We start from the raw sequence: 19,897 nt of genomic DNA, 5'->3' as shown, positions 1-19,897 counted from the left end.
TGTTGGCAGGCCCTGCTCTCTGACTGGAAATCCTATTTTGTAAAAACATACACACCATCATTTTATTACTGGAATAATTCCACTTTAGCACTGGAACAGAATGGCTGATGCTATTGGGAGAATATAAATCTGCATTCGTTTTCTCTTCAGCGCCTGACTTTCAAAAGGGCAACCTTCATGCTTCATACTAATTTCAAATCACAAATGTTTTGCTCATTAATTATGATTTGAAACTTATACTTCTGTTATATTTTGTTTCAATCAATATGGCAGATCCCCTAGACAAGGTAATAAAACCATTTCCACTTCATATTCAATCCAGCACTTCCAGTTTAGTTGATGAGGGAAAGGAACTGAATTGGTGGGGGAGAGCATCTGTGTGCTACAATGTGTGTCAATGGGCGCACATTTGGCAGAGACCAACAGTTATACTGAATCGATGCTTTTTTTTCCATCCTTGTACTGGTTAAACTTCATTGTAAGCAAAGGGCGCCTGGTAACTTGATTACACGCAGGAACTGTTGCATTTCCCTGGAGAAAGTGCAAACCAAAAATTGCCAAGAATTCCAGATGACGTGGAAAGGCTAAAGCCATTGATTTCCTTGGGTGGCAGGTTTGAAATAGCATAATTATAGCTTTCACATCTTTATTAATAGAATTTTCAACACTAACTCACACATTGTTTGGGACGGGGAGAAGGGTTTAAAATAGAGCAAGCTTGAATTAGAAATAAGGAAAGAAAATGTTAGTTTGGTCATCAGGCGAGTATTCAATTTGTGAAATAAATTATCATTTAGCAGCCTTTACAATCCAGTAATGGAGTTCTGAAAACTGGTGCATAAACTGCTCTGCGGACCCTAACTGTGCATTCAGAATTTGCTGTGGGCCAAGCAGTATAACAATGCCTTCTCTGCATGATTGAATCAGCACTGAAGATGACCAGGCCATAGATAGAAAATATTTTGGCACCCTACCATCAGACTAGACTTGCTGCTTTAGCATCATGGCCTGGTTCAGCAACTCGAATGGCTAGGAATGAAGATTATAAAGAATCTGCCTCCAAAAAGCAGTCATTATCATCAAAGACCCACGCCATGCTCTCATTTAGCTTCTACCTTTGGGAAGAAGATACAGGAGCTCGAAAACCGTGACCACCAGGTTCAAGAATAGCTTCTTCCCGACAACCATCAGGCTCTTGAACACAATATTAATCTCAGCAACTATGACCTTCGGGACACAAAGTATTTGGAGTGACTCAGCGGATCAGGCAGTATCCCTGCAGAACATGTATATGTGACCTTTCAGGTCGAGACTCTTCTTTAGGCTGATTGTGAGGGGGGGGGGGAGGGAGAAGAATACTGAAGAAGGGGTTGGACATGTTAGAGGCAGGAAACATGTTCCCAATGTTGGGGGAGTCCAGAACCAGGGGCCACAGTTTAAGAATAAGGGGTAGGCCATTTAGAACAGAGATGAGGAAAAACTTTTTTAGTCAGAGAGTTGTGAATCTGTAGAATTCTCTGCCTCAGAGGGCAGAGGAGGCCAATTCTCTGAATACATTCAAGAGAGAGCTAGATAGAGCTCTTAAGGATAGCGGAGTCAGGGGGTATGGGGAGAAAGCAGGAACGGGGTACTGATTGAGAATGATCAGCCATGATCACATTGAATGGCGGTGCTGGCTCGTAGGGCCGAATGGCCTACTCCTGCACCTATTGTCTATTGACCCACATCGTCATCTATCCATGTTCTCCAAGGATGCTACTTGACCTGCTGACTTACTCCAGCACTTTGTATTCCTTGTTTCTAAACAATGACCTTCGATGGACTGTGTCTTTGATTACATTATAGAGTTCGGTTTTGGCACTGTTGTGATTATGTAGTATTAAGCTTATTAATTTATTGAATTTGTTGGTTATTGTATATTGCTTTTATGGGCCTGCTAAGCTGTTGCATGTAAGAATTTCATTGTTCCGTTGTCAGTACTTATGACAATTAAACACACTTGACTTGACTCTTGGCCTATCTGATCCCCCAGCTACCATGCTAAGGCCTTGGCTGTGGTGCTGTGACTCAGAATACCATTGCTTTGTGCACCGCTTGCTTTTCATGCAGAGCAGTGCATAGAACTTTGGCCCAAATTTGTTGGAGTGGAGCCTCCTGCAGCAGGCCCTGTGTGACAGGTTTGTTTCCCTGCCCTACTGCTCAGAAATGATATGTACCAACGCAAGGAAGAATTTCTCTTCTTGGAAGGTTTCCTCCCACATTCCAGAGATGTGCTGGTTGGTAAATTAATTGACCACAGTGAATTTCCTCTAGTGTGCAAGTGAGTGGTGGAATGTGTGGAGAATGGGATTAATGTGGAATTGGTGTAAGTGGGTAGCTGATGGTTGTCATGGACTCAGTTGGCTGAAGGACCTTTTTTCCATGCTGTATCTCTCAATGACTCTAAGGTTGCCAATCTCTGAAATTCTTTTTCCAAGAGGTGTCATGAGCTATTTTATTTATCCAAAGTAGCTCTGATTCGATTTTTGGACTGTTGGATAACAACGGATATGAAGGTCAGAAAGGGATAAACCAAAGTTAAGATCTATCTTGCCATTTTTAATGATGGAACAGGATCAATTGGCTCTATGTCCTCTTTCCACTTCTGTTATCAATATTCTTACATTCTTAACTTGCTAATACATACTGATAATGGAGCATTGGGACCTCTGGGACTGTATGCAAAGACCAAGTGTGTTTCATAACTGAGATTTAGGATGAAAGAGAAATAGTGTGATTAAGAGAGAGGAGAAAAAGAGTACTTTTGATCCATATAACTTTTTTAAAATATTACATTTTTCAAATAATGCATTCTAACAATGTACTACCTGGAGGAGTGAGACACTTCAGAACCAATTGCTCTTTATTTACGTAGAAGATGTGTGTTATTGGAGAATCATAAGTTTCTTATGAACATTGTCTCCTTTAATAATCATTTAAATACAATTTGTATTCATTTTAAAAGCGCAAATATATTAGTTTGATGAAACTCGTATGGAGGTGAACAACACGCACCACTTTTGTGAATCTAATCTAACAATGGAACAGATTAAAACCACCGGCCCCCACGCCCCCCCCTCCCCCCCCCCCCCCCCTCCCCCCTCTCCCCCCCCCCCCCCCACCCCCCACGTCCCTGCTGGCTCTCAAACAATTCCAAGAACTTTATCCTCCTTTCTAACAGACGTTGTAAAATACACCCCAAACAACCATCGCCAGTACACAATCTAATCAGGCAGCTTCCTTACCGATCCGAATTTCATGTTTAAATCCTCCATGGCGTTTGAAGAATTCAAATTCAAACACGCAAATAAATTTAGAATAAATAGCTGTTATCAGAAATGAAGATCATGAAATTCTTAGATCGTCCTAAAAACCATATTATTCATTGTCCTTCAGAGAAATATTTAGACATTAGGGGACAAAGTAATTTAGTGGGTTCGGCCGTATCTCTGGAGGATATGTAATAGGTGTTTTTTCAGTCTCGGTCTGAAAGACCTGAAACGTCACCTATCCATGCACACTAGAGATGCTGCCTGACCCGCTGAATTACTCCAGCACTTTGTGTCCTTTTGTGCAAACCAGCATCTGAAGTTTCTCGTTTGTACATTCAGTAATCCTTACGTGGTCTTCCCTATCTGTCAGCCCAGACACAGCAATATGGGAGAGTCTCAACTGCTTACTGAAATGGTCGAACAGACAGGTCAGTTCATGAGCAATTAGGAATGGCCATTTGAGACTTGTTTTGCTCATGAGGTCTATGCCAACCGGATGAATAAGTACATTTTTATAAAGCCATTTTGACCAACACTTGTACAGTAGCTGGTTTTCAGCAGGGCAAAAGATATTGCACAATGCACTGAACATGCAAACATTGTGAATTTGTGATATTTATGTACTGGTGTTGAATTATAAACATCTGAGGTGCCCAGTTCCATCCAAGAAGCATAATTTAAGGTTGTTTTTATTTGATTTATTCAAGCTGGAAGAACGACCACAAATGAGGAGCTGGAAGACATGCTGGAGAGTGGGAATCCTGCTATCTTCACATCTGGGGTAAGTGCAGTATGTGGTGTGTTTTCTCTGCTGCTCTGATACTATTTCTAATGAGCAGGCTAAAATTCATTTCATTTCCTTCCAGCAAAATCATTGTGTTGTGGAATGATTTGCAGGGGAAAAAAATGATAATAAGTGATGTACAAAGGGAAGAAAAAGTAGCATGCTGGGCTAAAGCAAAGAATTCTACCATTTAACCATCTCACAAGGGCAGCACAGAGGTGCAGCGGTAAAGTAGCTGCCTTACAGCGCCAGTGTGCCGGGTTCGGTCCTGACTACGGGTGCTATCTCTATGGAGTTTGTAAGTTCTCCCTATGACCTACGTGGGTTTTCCCTGGGTGCTCCGGTTTCCTCCCGCACTCCAAAGACCCACAGGTTTGTAGGTTAATCGGCTTTGGTAAAGATTGTAAATTGTCCCTAGTGTGTAGGATGCTGCTTGTATACTGGGATCGCTGGTCGGCACGAACGGTGGGCCGAAGGGCCTGTTTCCACGCTGTATCTCCAAACTAAACTAAACAAAGTTGTGACGAAGTGGATGGCCATTTAATGAGTTGTTTGGAGATTTTGGTCAAGTTACGAGAATACAAGCTTTCATTCTAATAGCTGTTTTTTACACCGTCAGGCCATCCAACAGCCCAGTATTAAATCACCACTTTAGAAGAGTAGTTGGCATTCTCATACAAGAAAATACAGGGCAAAATCCCAAATTACAAGCAGAGATACAAATAATAGATTATTCCGTTGGTTGTGTTTGGGAATTAAACGATGCACTGGAAATCAAGACTAAATGGAAGTAGCTGACCTCCAAGCTGTGTCCACCACTCTTTGCAGCCACTTTCATTCCTGTGTGTTAGAATTGCCATTCCAGCCCATGATGCAACCTGTCAGGATACTTTCTACAGTGCATCAATAGATATTTGTTGGAGTCTTCAGCGACAAGCAAGTAGAAGACTTCTTCATGATTTAATCTATGTGCTGGGCCAAAGTTGGGTTATTCAAGGTGTTAACACCCAGGAATCTGGAGCTGAAAAACTGGTTCATGGTCTCCCTACTTCCACTTTCTTAAGTCAATGTTTAGTTCCTTGGTTTTGTTGGTGTTGAGCAAGAGGTTGGTGTTCAATCGGGTGTTTTGTGTTTCTCCTTTATGTTGACTTATCTCCACCTGTGATTCGGCCAGCAATAGTGGTGTCATCAGTGAATTTATAGATGCCTTTGGTTGCCGTTCTTAGCCAAGAAAGAGAGTGGAGCAGGGGACTAAGCAAGCAGCCTTGAGGTGCATCTGTATTGATGGTCCGTGGTTGCCGATCTGCACTGATTGAGGTTTGCAAATGAGGAAGTCATGGATCCAGTTGCAAAGAAAGTACAGAAGCTTAGGTCTTGGAGCTTAATGATGAATTTGGAAGGAATTATGATGTTGATCTCCAAACTGGTCACTGAACAGCAACCCAACGATTGTGCTTCAGTTTTCCAGATGGTCCAGAGCATCGTAGAGAGACAGTGAGATAGCATCTGCTGTCGACTTGTGGTGCTTTAGGCAGGAGTTGGTTTGCGCTGTAACCAACCTCTTCATTATGGTGGATGTAGTTCTTACCGGACGGTAGTCAATGAGGCAGGGCACCATGCTCTTCCTCGGCAACGATTTGAAGTAGGTGGGAACCTCGGATGTCCTTGAATCCTCCAGCCAGTTTGCCTGCACAGGTGTTTAGCACTCAGCAAAAATCATTGTTGTAAATAAGCCACACTTTCTCCCACTCGGCTTTGAAAGCAAACATCATTTATTTTGTGTGAGAAGTTTTCAAAGCCGCGTTCAATCGTTTGAGTCTATTTCCAGACACAGTAATGAATCTGATATTCTCCAGCCGCAAGGTTGATTCAAAGTGAAATCAGCAAAAGCCACTCAAGTGCAACAGGCCAGTAATACACAGTGGATAGCCTCAATGCGAGTTAGTGTTTGGGGCTGATGGAACTGAAACATATATATTGTTTAGATTTTGCCTTTAATTTGATTCATTTTATTTATTATTTTACTTGGTCCCCTGCGAGTAAATTGAGCGAGTATTAGCTTCCTTCATTTTTCTACGTATAATATTATACCTCTGGTAATTTCACTCCATGGACATTGGACTCCTGTACATTAAACACGTACATAATTGACCGTGCCAGTCTGCAGCAGTAAGAGATGTAGGGAGTGCATAAAGATAAATGACGGCATGGGGTTTATGTTAATAGCCCAGTAATCTAGAACCCAAATATGTCATTGAAATAACCCACTTAGAGATCTGAGCCTGTTCCGTCCGTCACTCGATACGATCATGACTGACCTTTTTTCTGTTCAATCTCCATATCCTCTTGACCCCTTGGATGTGTGCAAATCTTTTGATCTCCAAGAGCAATTACAGCCCTCCGAAGGCAAGAATCTCAAAGCCACTGCTCGTCAACACCAATTGCCAATCCCTACTCATGTGACAACACTGAAACCTCCAACACGAGGGAGCCTCTCAATGTTCATCCTGTCAGACCTGCATCAATCCTGATTCCATGACACACCTCTTGTTCTTGTAAACTGCAGTGAGTGCAGGCCAATGTTAATCTCTTGTCGGGTAATCATGTCATCCCAGGCATGAATCTATGCTGCACTTCAGGCACCTAAATTGTCCGCACTGCTCCAAGCCTGGGTGAAATTCTGAAAATATATTAGTGACAAAATGTTTGTGAGACTTTCTGAAAAATGCAATCCTGTAACCTGGATTTTAAATGGTCATATCATTAATAGTGCCCAGGCAGCTATTGGTTTGTATTTTTTTTTAAACTTATGATTCACTAACGTATTTGTAGGAAAATATATCTGTCATCCGCAGGTGGTCTTAGCTAAATGTGACCCCAGTAATGTGACAGCCCTCTGAAAGTGGGCCAGCAAACTGCTCAGCTGTTTAAATCTCATGGTCACATATATCAGGGGGGGGGGGGGAAAGAAGATTGGACCACTCGTCATCAGCTTAGACACTAATTTTGGGCACGAAAGCATACTCAACCCATGTAAAGTCCTCAGAAACATTTTGGGCATCTTATCATAATCAAAAAAGCTATCCCACAACTTGGTGAAACAACAGCCTGTCATGGTCAGATGTGCAGAATCGTTCCATTCAGCCAAAGTCCCAGGTTCCTGCATTTGGTTCATGGGTAACTCCAGCCCAGCTACGAGGCAGAGTCACCAGTGTAAGGACACAGTTGAGCACGGATCCAGGAGACCACAAAGTTCAACCTAGCCTCCACCAAGTCTCACAAACATTTTGTCACTAATATATCAGCCGCAGATGCACTTGTCTATGAGCATTGGTAGGATTGGCCACACAGTTCTTTTGACGTCTGTCTTCACATAGCCTTTTTCTATGGGAAGGAGTCTTCACCACACAGTGATGACCCCTTCTCCTGCATCCACCGGTCCCCCTCCTCTTGGACTCCCCACAATGGCCTTCTACCATCTCTTGACCTCTATTTCTAACTGCCGCCGTTACATCGACTATCTCAACTTCTCCGCTCCCCTTACCTACTCTCATCTCACCCCCTCTGAATGTACAGCCAATGCAAATTGGAGGAACATCATCTCATATTTCTCTTGGGCAGCTTACAGCCCAATGATATGAAAATTGATTTCTCTCACTTCAGGTAGCCCTGGCATTCCCTCTCTCTCTCTATCCCTCCCCCACCCATGTCGCACTAGCTTCTCATTTTCGCCCAACAAACAGCTAACAATGGCCTGTTTCCTTTATCATTGTTTTTTGCATATCTTTGATTCATTGTACTTTATCTCTCCACATCATCATCTCTATCTCACATTTCCCCTTATTCCTAACCAGTCTGAGGAAGGGTCTCAACCCGAAATGTCACCCATTCCTTCTCTCCATAGATGCTGCCTGTCCCGCTGAGTTACTCCAGTTTTTTGTGTCTATCTTCAATTTAAACCAGCATCTGCAGTTCATCCCTGCACACTTCACATTGAAGACAGTCTCCACCTTGCCTAACATGCTTAATAGTCTGGCCTAAGATCAAATGGCTCCCCAATTATCAGGTGGATGGATGAGGCACTGGTAGCCATCTGCAGCAGTGGTACTAAATGTCCCCTCCAGTTTCCATCTCATCCCACCATTACAATTTAGACAGGGGACTAACCTCTAGTTCAAATAGAAATGTAGGAGAGCAGGCTGAGGGAGTATCAAGCAGACAAGATGTCAATATGTTGAAGCTGCATTTTGCAGACAGAGCTAAGTGATCCCATGGCCAGCATATTAAGTCAAAATGGTCCATCCACTGTCATGTGGCGATAAAGAGTAGTAGAAAATTAAACAAATAAGTCCACAGAACATCCCTGCCCTCCCTGACATTGAAGTCCAGTTGTTATTGCAAAAGATCAGACTGAAGGATTTGAAACCAGGCCAATGTGCCAAGTAAATGATCCTTCTTAAACCTACGCTACAGTGTGAATCCGTACCATTCACCTCACATGACATTAATAAAATGCTGCGTGCTCTCTACGCGGCAAAAGCCATTGGACCTACATCATCTTGGTGGAAGTGCTGAAGGCTTGTGGCTTTGAACCAGGCACAAATCAAGCTGGAACACTCACATTTACTTGATAAAGTGAAAAATTGCCCTGTATGTCCTGTCCATCAAAGCAGGATGAATCCAATATGGGCAATTATCATCCTGTCAAACTAAACATCATAGTGCTGAAATTAGTCATCGTGGGTCCCTTCGCATGACATTTGTCACCAGTCATCTGGTTTTATCTCATTACAGCCTTTTTCCAAACAGTCAAAAAAATATGACTTCTAGAAACTGGGTGAGAGTCCTTGACATGAATGAGACTTGGGAAAAATTAAATCAGTAGGAACCGAGATGAAAATCTTCACCAATTGGAATCATTATTAGTGTAAAGAAATGTGGTTGTTATTACTGGAGGTCAAACAAGAGATCAACAGGTCTCTAAGGAAGTGACCTGCACCCAAATGTTTAGTTTGGTTTGGAGATACAGCATGGAAACAGGCCCTTCAGCCCACTGAGTCCATGCCAACCAACGGTCACCTGTACCACCAGCTCTATTCCACACACCGGGGACAATTTACAGAAGCCAATTAACCTGCAAACTTGCATGTCTTTGAAATGTGGGAGAAAAATGGAGCACCTCGTAAAAGCTCACACGGTCACAGGCCAAACTCCAGACAGGCAGCACCCGTGGTCAGGTTCAAACCTAGGCCTCAGGAGCTGAAATCAGCAACTCGTCTGCTGCGCTACAGTGCGGTTGCTTCATCAGAAATGGACTTGTTTACTGTTGATTTCCCAGTTTCATAGATAATGGTTCACTCAATAGCCACATGCAACTAGACCTTAACAATATTCTGACTTGGGCTGTTCTGTGGCAAATAATATTCATATCACACAGGTGTTGAGGAACTGTCGTTACCAATAAAACCACAACTCCTTGATATGCAAGTGCTTTATTATTGCCGAATCTCTCAGCTTCATCATCCTTGGGGGCACCGTTATCCGAACCAGACACAAATTATTGCAGTAACAGTTTTGGCTACTCAAGGGAACGAGTAAATGTCTGGTGGGCTGTGGAACAAGAAGCTACAGGTTGGCTAGTGAAATTTTAATGCCCATCCTTCCACAGTGTTGCTGAGACAACCAGACTGTCTGTAATGAGTGGATTTGACAGGATTCACCTTTTGTCTTGTCATTTGATGGAATGTGCTGTAGGCTATTTCTAGCAGAATCAGAAAACCTAGTGGTACAGATAATGTGAATGGAGATGCAGTCTTCGTAAGGAGTAACGATAAAGCAGGAGTAACCACTTCATCAGGAGGGTCCCAAACCCACATGTCATCTGACCATTCCCTCCATAGGTGCTGCCTGACTTGTCGTGTTCCTCCAGCACTTTGTTTTTACTTCATCAGGAGTGCTAGTTTATGGAGAATTTCCAGTCACTTAACCCTAGGAATGAAGCTACAAGGAACTGCAGCGCAAAATACAAAGTGTTTGACCCTGGAATGTAGACGTAGCTAAAAACAATTTAAAATGAAACTGATGCCAAATGATTTTAAAGTACCACGCCCCGTACCAGGGTGATGCCACATCTGGGAGTTCTGATGGAATGGCAAAAATTTGTTTATGGTTTTGTTTTGCCCTGTTTTTTACATAGTCTTTGCTTCTAAACCGTTCAGACTACAGATTGAAAGTAACTTCTAGGATTTGTAGTATTTGGTCACACCGACGTATGTTCTGTGAAGCCTGGCTGGTCAGCTGATTCGGCAGTGTTTTCTCTTCTCTCAGATCATCATGGATTCCAACATCACGAAGCAGGCTCTAAATGAGATTGAAACGCGACACCATGAGATCATCAAACTGGAGAACTGTATTCGCGAGCTGCACGATATGTTCATGGACATGGCAATGCTGGTGGAAAGCCAGGTAAGATGTGGATCAAACAGAGAAAGATCTATGTGACAGGAACTACCAGTTATCTAAACAGAGAAAAGGTCCATCTTACTCTGTCATCGTGGATTGAGTGTAAAACAAAACTTTATAGTTCCACGTTATTGCTGATTTTAACTGCCTTAACAACTTTGATTCGACAAGAATTGTGCGTTGAAGAATTATCAGTTCAGTTTTTGGTGCTCTGCTCAGTGACCAGTGTTCAGCGTTCTGCGTGCTGCAGGGAAAAATTAATCTCACTTTAAGAGCATAACCTATAAAGCAAGAGCATAAGACCAAGAGCAATACCTTAAAGCAAGAGTAGGCCATAGAGCGCGGTGAGTCTGTGCCAATTGTCAATAGGATATGACTGTCCACTCTCCTATCCAAGCCTATATCCCTTGATATACTTAACATCCAAAAATACACAGAAAGCCATCCTAAAATGTAATTTACTGATGTGGAACCCGCTGACCGTATGTTTAGATTTTAGACTAAGCTGTACCTTCCTTCTAGGTTTCTCTGATAACCACTAATGCCCTCCAAAGTTGCGCAATGGCAAGTCTAAGTAGTCTCCTTTTACCAGTACCCTAAGATGACAAGGCTTGAGGGAACCTGAACTGCATGACTTCATACGCACTGGAAAGGGAGTTTGCCTCTTTGGTCGTGTGAGGCAATGTACACTTGATTTTGGGTGCTCCAACCCAGCTAGCCACACATCCACCACACAAGACTGGGAAGTGAATTAGTTCTTCCATCATGGTCTCACCATCAATCCTGCAAACAAGAGATATCACCGACTTCTCAAAGTGGTGCAGTAATCTCCCTGTCTCCTAAAATAAGGACAAGATAATAGACAATAGACAATAGGTGCAGGAGGAGGCCATTCGGCCCTTCGAGCCAGCACCGCCATTCAATGTGATCATGGCTGATCATTCTCAATCAGTACCCCGTTCCTGCCTTCTCCCCATACCCCCTGACTCCGCTATCCTTAAGAGCTCTATCTAGCTCTCTCTTGAATGCATTCAGAGAATTGGCCTCCACTGCCTTCTGAGGCAGAGAATTCCACAGATTCACAACTCTCTGACTGAAAAAGTTTTTCCTCATCTCAGTTCTAAATGATCTACCCCTTATTCTTAAACTGTGGCCCCTTGTTCTGGACAAGATGCACCTTATTCTGCTATTTAAAGTGAGCAGTACCATATAGCATTGCCTCTTCCCATTCCCAGCCTTTCTCCGCTTTCACACCCCTCGTCTCTGATTTGAGGCACTGTCCTCTTTGTGAAAGTTGCCAATTAGTCTGATTATTGTTTGAGAGGATCCTTGGCGGAGGAGAGGTGAAGCTCTATAATGCCTCACTCAGAACCAAACATGCTACCACAAGGCCAAGGGCAGGACAGCTGATTCCCAGGCAGAATCTTTGCTTCTTAAAGTGCCCCAAGACAGTCCTGGAGCTTCCCCTGCTTTTGCCCTGTCAGACCCTACCATCCCACTTCTTTTCGTTGATCACACCATCTAACCACTTGCAAAGACTTCTCACTCCAAGTGTCTGCCCCCTTCCCTCCCCTCGCTTTCTGCCCCCATCTCTGCAACCTTCTGTCCAAAGGTTAGAAACAAGGTACCTGATGTGTGGACCGAAGGGACTGTGACGTATGGAAAATGACATCAAAATCAAGACGAGCAAAGATCTCATAAGAGTTGCAAAGAGCTCTCTGTTGCATTATTTCACAATTCACCGTGAGGCTCTGACTGCGAGTCTATTCTTCCTATGCTGGTAACAGCCTCTGTTTTCTCCTGCTGCTAATACCCTGGACTGGACGGTGGAGTCCTGCAGGTAACGCATTCCTGTGTCTGTAGCATGCAGTAACAGTGCAGCTTTGCATGATTGCATGTACCTCCAACCACGCGCATGATTGTGGACTCTTGAAACGTGGTCAAGCACCTAAAGAAAGGCAAAGATGCAGCAATGTAAGATGTGCTCGGCTTCTCGGCCTATCTGATCGCGAAACCCTCCCTGCCCTCTCATCTGTTGGACTGACAACAGAGCTGCTGGGTAAAGATAATCACTCACTGTTGGAACATGATGAGTCCAAGGACAAGGCTGAGGAAGCAATCTCACTGCTGCGCCCATTCTCAAGCTACCAGCAGTCAGAATCTTAGTCGGTGCATGAATAAGAAATAGCCAACATAAGCAAGGGTAGTTTAGCCTGCCATTCCACCCTGTCCTCAGTTCACATCAACCTACCGAGATCTCCAATACCAAACATTGGACAGGAACCACTCACACAGCATGCCTGAGATCTCATGGAACCATGGCATAGCCTGGTGTCGACGAAAGGGGTAGATTATTCAAGCTGCTGGCCTCATGTTAGGAACCTTTATCTGTAGGAGATCATAAGATCCTATGTGATAGGAGCAGAATTAGGCCATTCGGCCCATCAAGTCTACTCCACCATTCGATCATGACTTATCTATCTCTCTCTCCTGAACTCATTCTACTGCCTTCTCACCATAACCTCTGACACCCATAGTAACAGATAACAGTAGCTAGAAGCTTCATTTCATCCTTAATACATTGGTGTTAGGGGTCAGGGTGAAATTGTTATTTTAAGTCTGTCAGCTGCGTTCAAGAAGGGCTTTGGGACACTAGGAGAAAGATGGAAAGGTGGACTGTCAGGAATCCACTCTATTATTCCCAAAGTATTCAGGAAGGCACCTTATAGAGGCCCAACAAAACAGGGGTTTGCTCCTTATCCATGAACTTTGCATCTGAGGAAATTGGGGGGAGGGGTGGGGGGGAAGAGAAACAAGAAATATTTACAGAAACCTCTGTTCTCCAGTGAAATTACCAGAGGAAATTCGTTCCAGTTTAAAATCCCTGAACAGCAAAGATGACAGTCTGAAAATGCTCCATTATGTAAACAAAAATATTATCTGGGGACTCAAAACCAATCCATGCCTTGGTTGATTTCATCAGGTTTCTATGCGGGAGTTATTGAATGTTCTGATGAGTAAGTCCTTGGGAGAATAAGTGCCTCATCATGTTATTGTGGGGTAAGGCTTTAATGCTGTGTTGCTATTCAAATAAACTATTAGTGGGCCCACATGAATAGAAGAATGGCTCTTTGCAAAAGAAAAGCGTGCAGGGTGGCAGTGTGGAGCCTCTTTGAGGCTTCACTTCACATTGTCCCCCCCCCCCCTCCCCCTCCCTTCGAGGACAATGCTGTCAGATATGTTCAGTTCAGTTTTGATGCTTGTGATGTAATTCCTTGGGATACCAGGGGCTTTTCGGGGAGAGTGAACCTTTTTCCTTCTGTTTCAGGGTGATGTGGTCAACAGCATTGAGAAGAACGTTGCCAATGCAACAGATTACATTGGCGAGGCAAAGGACAACACAAAAAAGGCAGCCAATTTTCAGAGTACAAGCCGGCGGGTAAGTGACTGGGGAGAATGGCACCGGAAGCACCTCTGTTACTTTCATGCGTCTCTGCTCTTTCCTCGATGCCCAGGGGGAGATGATAGACAGGATCGAATACAACGTTGAGCACTCAGTTGACTACGTAGAGAGGGCAGTGTCCGACACAAAAAAGGCGGTTAAGTACCAGAGTAAAGCACGACGGGTGAGTAGTACACGTCAACAACCCTGCATGCCTTGTGGATGACCTCACTGTCCATCCCCAATTCCATCACAAGAGACCATGCGAAAAAAAATGTTTTGCAACCCTGTCGTCATCTCATTGTCCACGTGTGTGTGTCTGTGATTGTCACTCCATCATCGAGTTGGTCGACTTCCCTCCCACCGAGGGGGCCCCATGCTGTAATAAAATTGATGAGGGTTATATATTCTGCGCACACACACACACACACACACACACACACGACTAGCTTTACGACTGTCAGTGATAACAATTATAAGGGCCGTACTCTTCACATATTATAATTGGCTCTGGGACTGTGAGTCTTTCACAGAAATGCATCTGCTATCTTCACCTCGGGAAGTTTCGACAGTTCAGAAGTGCACACATTGCATTATGTTGCTGCACAGTTTTTCACGTATTTAAAAGGTGTAACTCAAACATTTATAAATCAGAAACAAGATATTCTAGAGGCACAAGTTAAAAATAACATGTCCAGGAGCATGCGATCCTGTGCCGCATATACCTCTCTATAACTTAGATGTAAACGTGGAAGTAAAAACTAAGTGAAGAAAGTGATCTGACATCTCAAATAGATACATGAAAATTGGATGATGATGTAAGCTTACCTTTGTGAATATGTTCATCTATTCACAACATAGCACAGTAACACACTCCGAGGCATAGTTCGAGATGAGTGGTGTGTGATGCAGAGAACACATGCATCAGCCGATTCTGTGATGCATGTTAAAGAGTGTCGGTTAAGAATAATATGAGAGGTCAGGCAAAGTCTTTGGTGTGGGACCCTGGGAGAGGTGCGTGCACTTCTTAGTATTGACATTTATTGCATTCAGTGGGTCTTTCATGCCTGGACACAAAATGCTGGAGTAACTCAGCGGGACAGGCAGCATCTGTGGAGAGAAGGAATGGGTGACGTTTCGGGTCGAGACCCTTCCTCAGACTGATTTAAACCGGCATCTGCAGTTCTTTCCTACACGGTCTTTCATGCCTATTGCCTGGAGAGCCCACTTTCATTCATACCTCTGATCACAAAGCAGCCAATAGCTTGTATTCCAATACACCATCTGTCACTTATACAAGCTAATGTAATGTGACATTTTGCCAGCTCCATTTATAGAGGGATTGGAGGAATTTTAAGGCAGGACTTGCAGACATTGACTTAATAATCATTCAATGACGTGGTGGAGAACAGAGGAGAAACAAATCGACCTTTATTTTCCCCTTGCCATCCATCTTGAGACTTTGCTAATATTAACAGCATCTAATGAATACCGTGCAATTTATTCCCTGTAGATATTCCTTAATACAACTTTTTCTGCTGTAATATATTTAATATTCAAATACATAAGGTCAATAGTGATAGGAGCAGAATTAGGCCATTCGGCCCATCAAGTCTACGCCATTCAATTATGGCTGATCTATCTCTCCCTCCTAACCCCATTCCCCTGCCTTCTCCACATAACCCCTGACACCTCTCATGCATAAATGATGCATTGCCTGTTTAAATCTATCTCCAATATAAATCAACGAGTGGGATCTAATCGCAGATGGTGCAATTTGTCCGGTAGTATTTATTTATTGTATGCATGTAAAGGATTCTGATCCCTCCCAACAGGGAATTCAATATGTCCTTGTCGTCAAATCAATACCACTGCAGTGTCTTATAAATAAACCTATCATTCACTCTGTTATAATCTAAATTGAATAATTTTGAATAAAATCAATCCAATGTTATTTGTCCAAATGCATATAACAGGTCAGTACGACACAGCTGTCAGCTTCTGTTTTATTTTCCACTTTCTTGCCCATTGTATGTATCACCCATTTTCACGAGTTGTCAAGGCCTAATATAAGGCAAGGTCTTCGTCCAACAACAAAAAACCCCACCTATCTCACTTGCGCCTCGATTAAGCTTCCCCTTTGTACCAGCATTTACTTCCTGTATTAGCCCTGGGCAAGAGCTGACAGGTTTATTTTAAAATCTGCTCAATTATGTTTGGTTTTAGACTAGGTCTCTTTAGTCTGGGCCATTTTTTAAGTTTTACAATCAACGGATAAGAAATATTCATTCTGCAGATGTGGGCAGAAGCAGTCAGTACAATTGAATCATTTCTATTAAAATTTGTCCGCTATAATCTACCTCAAATCAATCTCAACTCATTTATTCTGTTACTTAATATTAATTCCAGCCCAACCTATCTGGAGCCAATCAAGCTAAAGATTACACTTAGCAAAATCTACCTCAGTTTTGTCCTCACTTAATTGGCTTTCGTACAATCCAATTAATGCCACTAATTTATCATATTTTCATCTATTCCAACACAATCCATATATCTGTAGAGTGTATTTATTATAATTTAATCCATTCTGATTCACTTACATCTATGACAGTAGCTTTATTGCCATTTATTCTAATGCAAGCAATCAAGGACACATGTACTTCAAATCAAAATAAGCTCTGTTGACAGGTGTGACTTCACCAAATGTCACTGAATGGTAAGAATGCTGTTAAGTCTGATCATTAATCAATGCGGCACACTTGTCGTATGGGTAATGGGTTTGAAACATAAAGAAATGTTAGAAGACGACTAAAGAGACGGCAGATACTGGAATCAGGAACAAATGAACAGAACACAAAGACCCTGGCAGGTCTGGATTTGATGTAGAATCCCAACCCGAGAAATTAACTTGCCCTTTTGCATCCACGGACATTGCTTGCCCCACTGAGTTCTTTCAGTGTTCTGCCTTCTGTTACTAAAAACATGCTAGCTTGTTAATTAACAATTAAAAATAAACAAATACAATTCATAAGCTGCAGCCTGTTTTAGATTTAAAACCAAATCCCTTTGTTTGTTACATGTGCACGAGATAGCCCAGCTGTTGGCAGTTGTGCAGTAGAAAACAGAAACAATTCGAACATAAATTGCTGATCGGTTTGGCTTAGGGAGTCAAGCAACAATGCCCAAAGTTTAATTTTGCTGATTCACTGTGCAAACCTGTTTAAATTAAAATCTTCAATGAAGGGCAGTTGAGCAATAGAATAGAACTTTTATCTCTTTTTCATCAAGTACACCAAGAAATAACTTTAGGGCATTTTTATTAATACCATTTTAAATGGAGTTATCATCAGGATAGAGTTTTTTAATAAGTGTCCACTCTTCCATCTCTGGTAATCTGATACAAAGTCAATAAAAATATGTTTTATGACCTTGACTGAATCATTTCATCAGTGTGTGGCCGATAGCTTCTGAGTTGGTTTAATTAAAAATTTGATCTATTAAAAATGAGTCATATTTTTTCATTTTCCATGAGCATAAATTGAAGTGCCGTCGTTAACTACCATAATCACTGCACTCCTGCTAATCAGCTCTGCTTGCATGTATGTGTGGTAATTGTAAAGTGTGGTTTTGTGGGTGGAACTTGGTGATAGGTGTTCTCTCAAATTAAATCTATTTTTAAGTTGGTTTGGAGAAATTCACCCAATTGGGCTGATGAAAATAAGCATAGAAACTTCTGGTTAATTTTTACAACTATGTCAGAATTAGTCTCTAGGATACAGTAGGACACAGCGAGAAATGATCATTTCCCTTCATTGTAGCCTTGATGGTATAGGGTGTGAATATATAGACTCTTAGAGTTGCACAGCATAAAAGTAGGCCCTTCTGCCACACATCCAGGCCAACCTTTTGGCGATTGACACTAATCTGACTTTAGGACTGTATCCCTCTGTGCTTGCTTATTTAAATTTTGTCTAAATGCCTCTTAAATGTAGATATTTAATCTGATCCTGCCACCTCCTTTGGCAGCAGGTTTGAGATATCAATCTCAAAGCTCCATCTTCTCACCTTAAAATTCATACCCTACCGTGAGAAAAGGTTGTTGACTATCTACCCTCATAATCTCTCTGTACCTCTCTGACTCTCAGAATCTTACATACTTCTATCAGGTCACTCTTTGGTCTCCTTTGCTCAGGGAAAACTAGCCTGGTCTATTCACTCTCACCCCACAACTAATCCTCCAATCCCAATGTATCTCCTCTGCACTCTCTCCAGTGCACATGCTTCCTCAAGTGTGGCAATCGTAACTGCGTAAAAATACTGTACTTCACACAGCTTAATCAGTGTTTTGTAAAATTCCCACAAAAGATCCAAACTTTTACATTCCATGCACTACCACTGAAGGCCCATGTTCTATGCATTATTCACCACCCTATTGATCTGTGTACCATGTTTTGGGAACTGTGAACTTGGACCCCTAGACCTCTGTTCATCAGTATTCCGTAAGTCTCGAAACATTTAACCTGCCCCTGCTTGACTTCCCCAAAATTCATCACCTCAAACTTGTTGGGGTTAAATTCCATCTGTTAATCCTCCACCCAACTTTACATCTGATTAAAATCCTGTTGTAGCCTTAGACAAACTTCCTTGCTATTCGTAACACCACCGATGTTTGAGCCTCCGCAATCCTACTAATCATACCTCCTATACAAGCTGCCAGAGGAGGTAGTTGAGGCAGGGACAAGTAATATTGACACAAGTCAATATTATATATCACAAACAGCAAAGGTCCCAGCATCGATCCCTGCTGTACACCACTGGTTACTGACTTCCAATCATAAAAACATCTTTCCACCACCCCCCATTTGGGATCCAATTAGCCAGCTCACCATGGATCCCATGTGCATTAACCTTCCGGAATAGCCTACCACGTGGGACCTTATCAAATGCCTTACAAAAGTCCATTTAGACGACATGTAAAATCCCTGCCTGCATCAATCTCCTTTGTTACCGCCTCTAGAAACTCAAAAAACTCTTATGAAATTCTTAAAGATGATTAATTTTTATTTTTACCATAATTGGATGAAAGATTTGTTAGAACGGCAAACAGTGGATTTGCCTAATCATGCGTTAATACTATGCATGTCAGAAAGGCATGTTTAACATGACTTACATTTATTTGAAATATATAAAGGGGATAGTGATGATGGAAAAATAGCCCAGGAGATGTTTGAGCATCTTTAATTCCTATTTATTCCAGGAAAAGTAAGGGTAATTATAAAGCTTTCTAAAAACATGTAGGAAGAAGTACTACTATATAATTCCAAGCGAAACCAGGTAAAAATAGTTGCTGAAAAGAAATGCACAAAAATTCTGAAAAAGGAGAAATATATGCTCATTAAAACTAAACAGAAAAATATCAGTGCATCTAAAATGATTGTTGAAACCTGGATTTAGCAGTTACGTAATCACGACAAGTCCTTTTTCCCTCTGGGAGAGAATAGTTGCAGGCATATAGCACCAGTTGCCAATATTGTCACACCACATAACGTGAACGGAAGCAACTGACTGATAGATCATGTCTAAGGAAGCTTTGCCTTTTAAATGAAACTACCTAGACAATGCCATAGTGTTAGCAAGTCAACAGCCTACTCCCTCCAAATCCTACATCCTATCAGTGACTTCTGCACTGACCACCACCATTGGACTTGTATGCTAGCATCATTTCAACCCGACAATCTAACAGCTAAGCAGTTGTGCACAGAGACACAAAGCAAGTTACAGGTGCATTGTCCTCTTGGACTGGTTTATTTTTGTCCATTTTGACACAATCTCCGTACTATTGATGAATTGCAGATATTCTAAGGCTTGATGATTGCTGCTTGAATTTCATGCTTCTTC

General features: G+C 42.3%; 1 protein-coding gene across 3 annotated transcripts in view; it reads left to right on the top strand.

Annotated features, from left to right (window-relative positions):
- LOC144606536 (syntaxin-1A) overlaps positions 1–19,897 on the top strand; it is a 204,683-nt gene that overhangs the window by 163,625 nt on the left and 21,161 nt on the right. For 2 of the 3 annotated variants that reach the window (XM_078422788.1, XM_078422789.1), the window contains exons 7-9: positions 4,019–4,092; positions 10,423–10,560; positions 14,073–14,183. In XM_078422788.1, coding sequence (XP_078278914.1) covers positions 4,019–4,092; positions 10,423–10,560; positions 14,073–14,183 — 323 coding nt within the window. Of the gene's footprint in view, positions 1–4,018; positions 4,093–10,422; positions 10,561–13,885; positions 13,997–14,072; positions 14,184–19,897 lie in introns of all 3 variants that reach the window. The other variant, XM_078422790.1, reaches the window with a different exon arrangement.

Source organism: Rhinoraja longicauda, chromosome 26 (assembly GCF_053455715.1).
Source record: "Rhinoraja longicauda isolate Sanriku21f chromosome 26, sRhiLon1.1, whole genome shotgun sequence".
NCBI lineage: Eukaryota > Metazoa > Chordata > Chondrichthyes > Rajiformes > Arhynchobatidae > Rhinoraja > Rhinoraja longicauda.
This window is presented reverse-complemented; position numbering and strand designations above follow the sequence as displayed.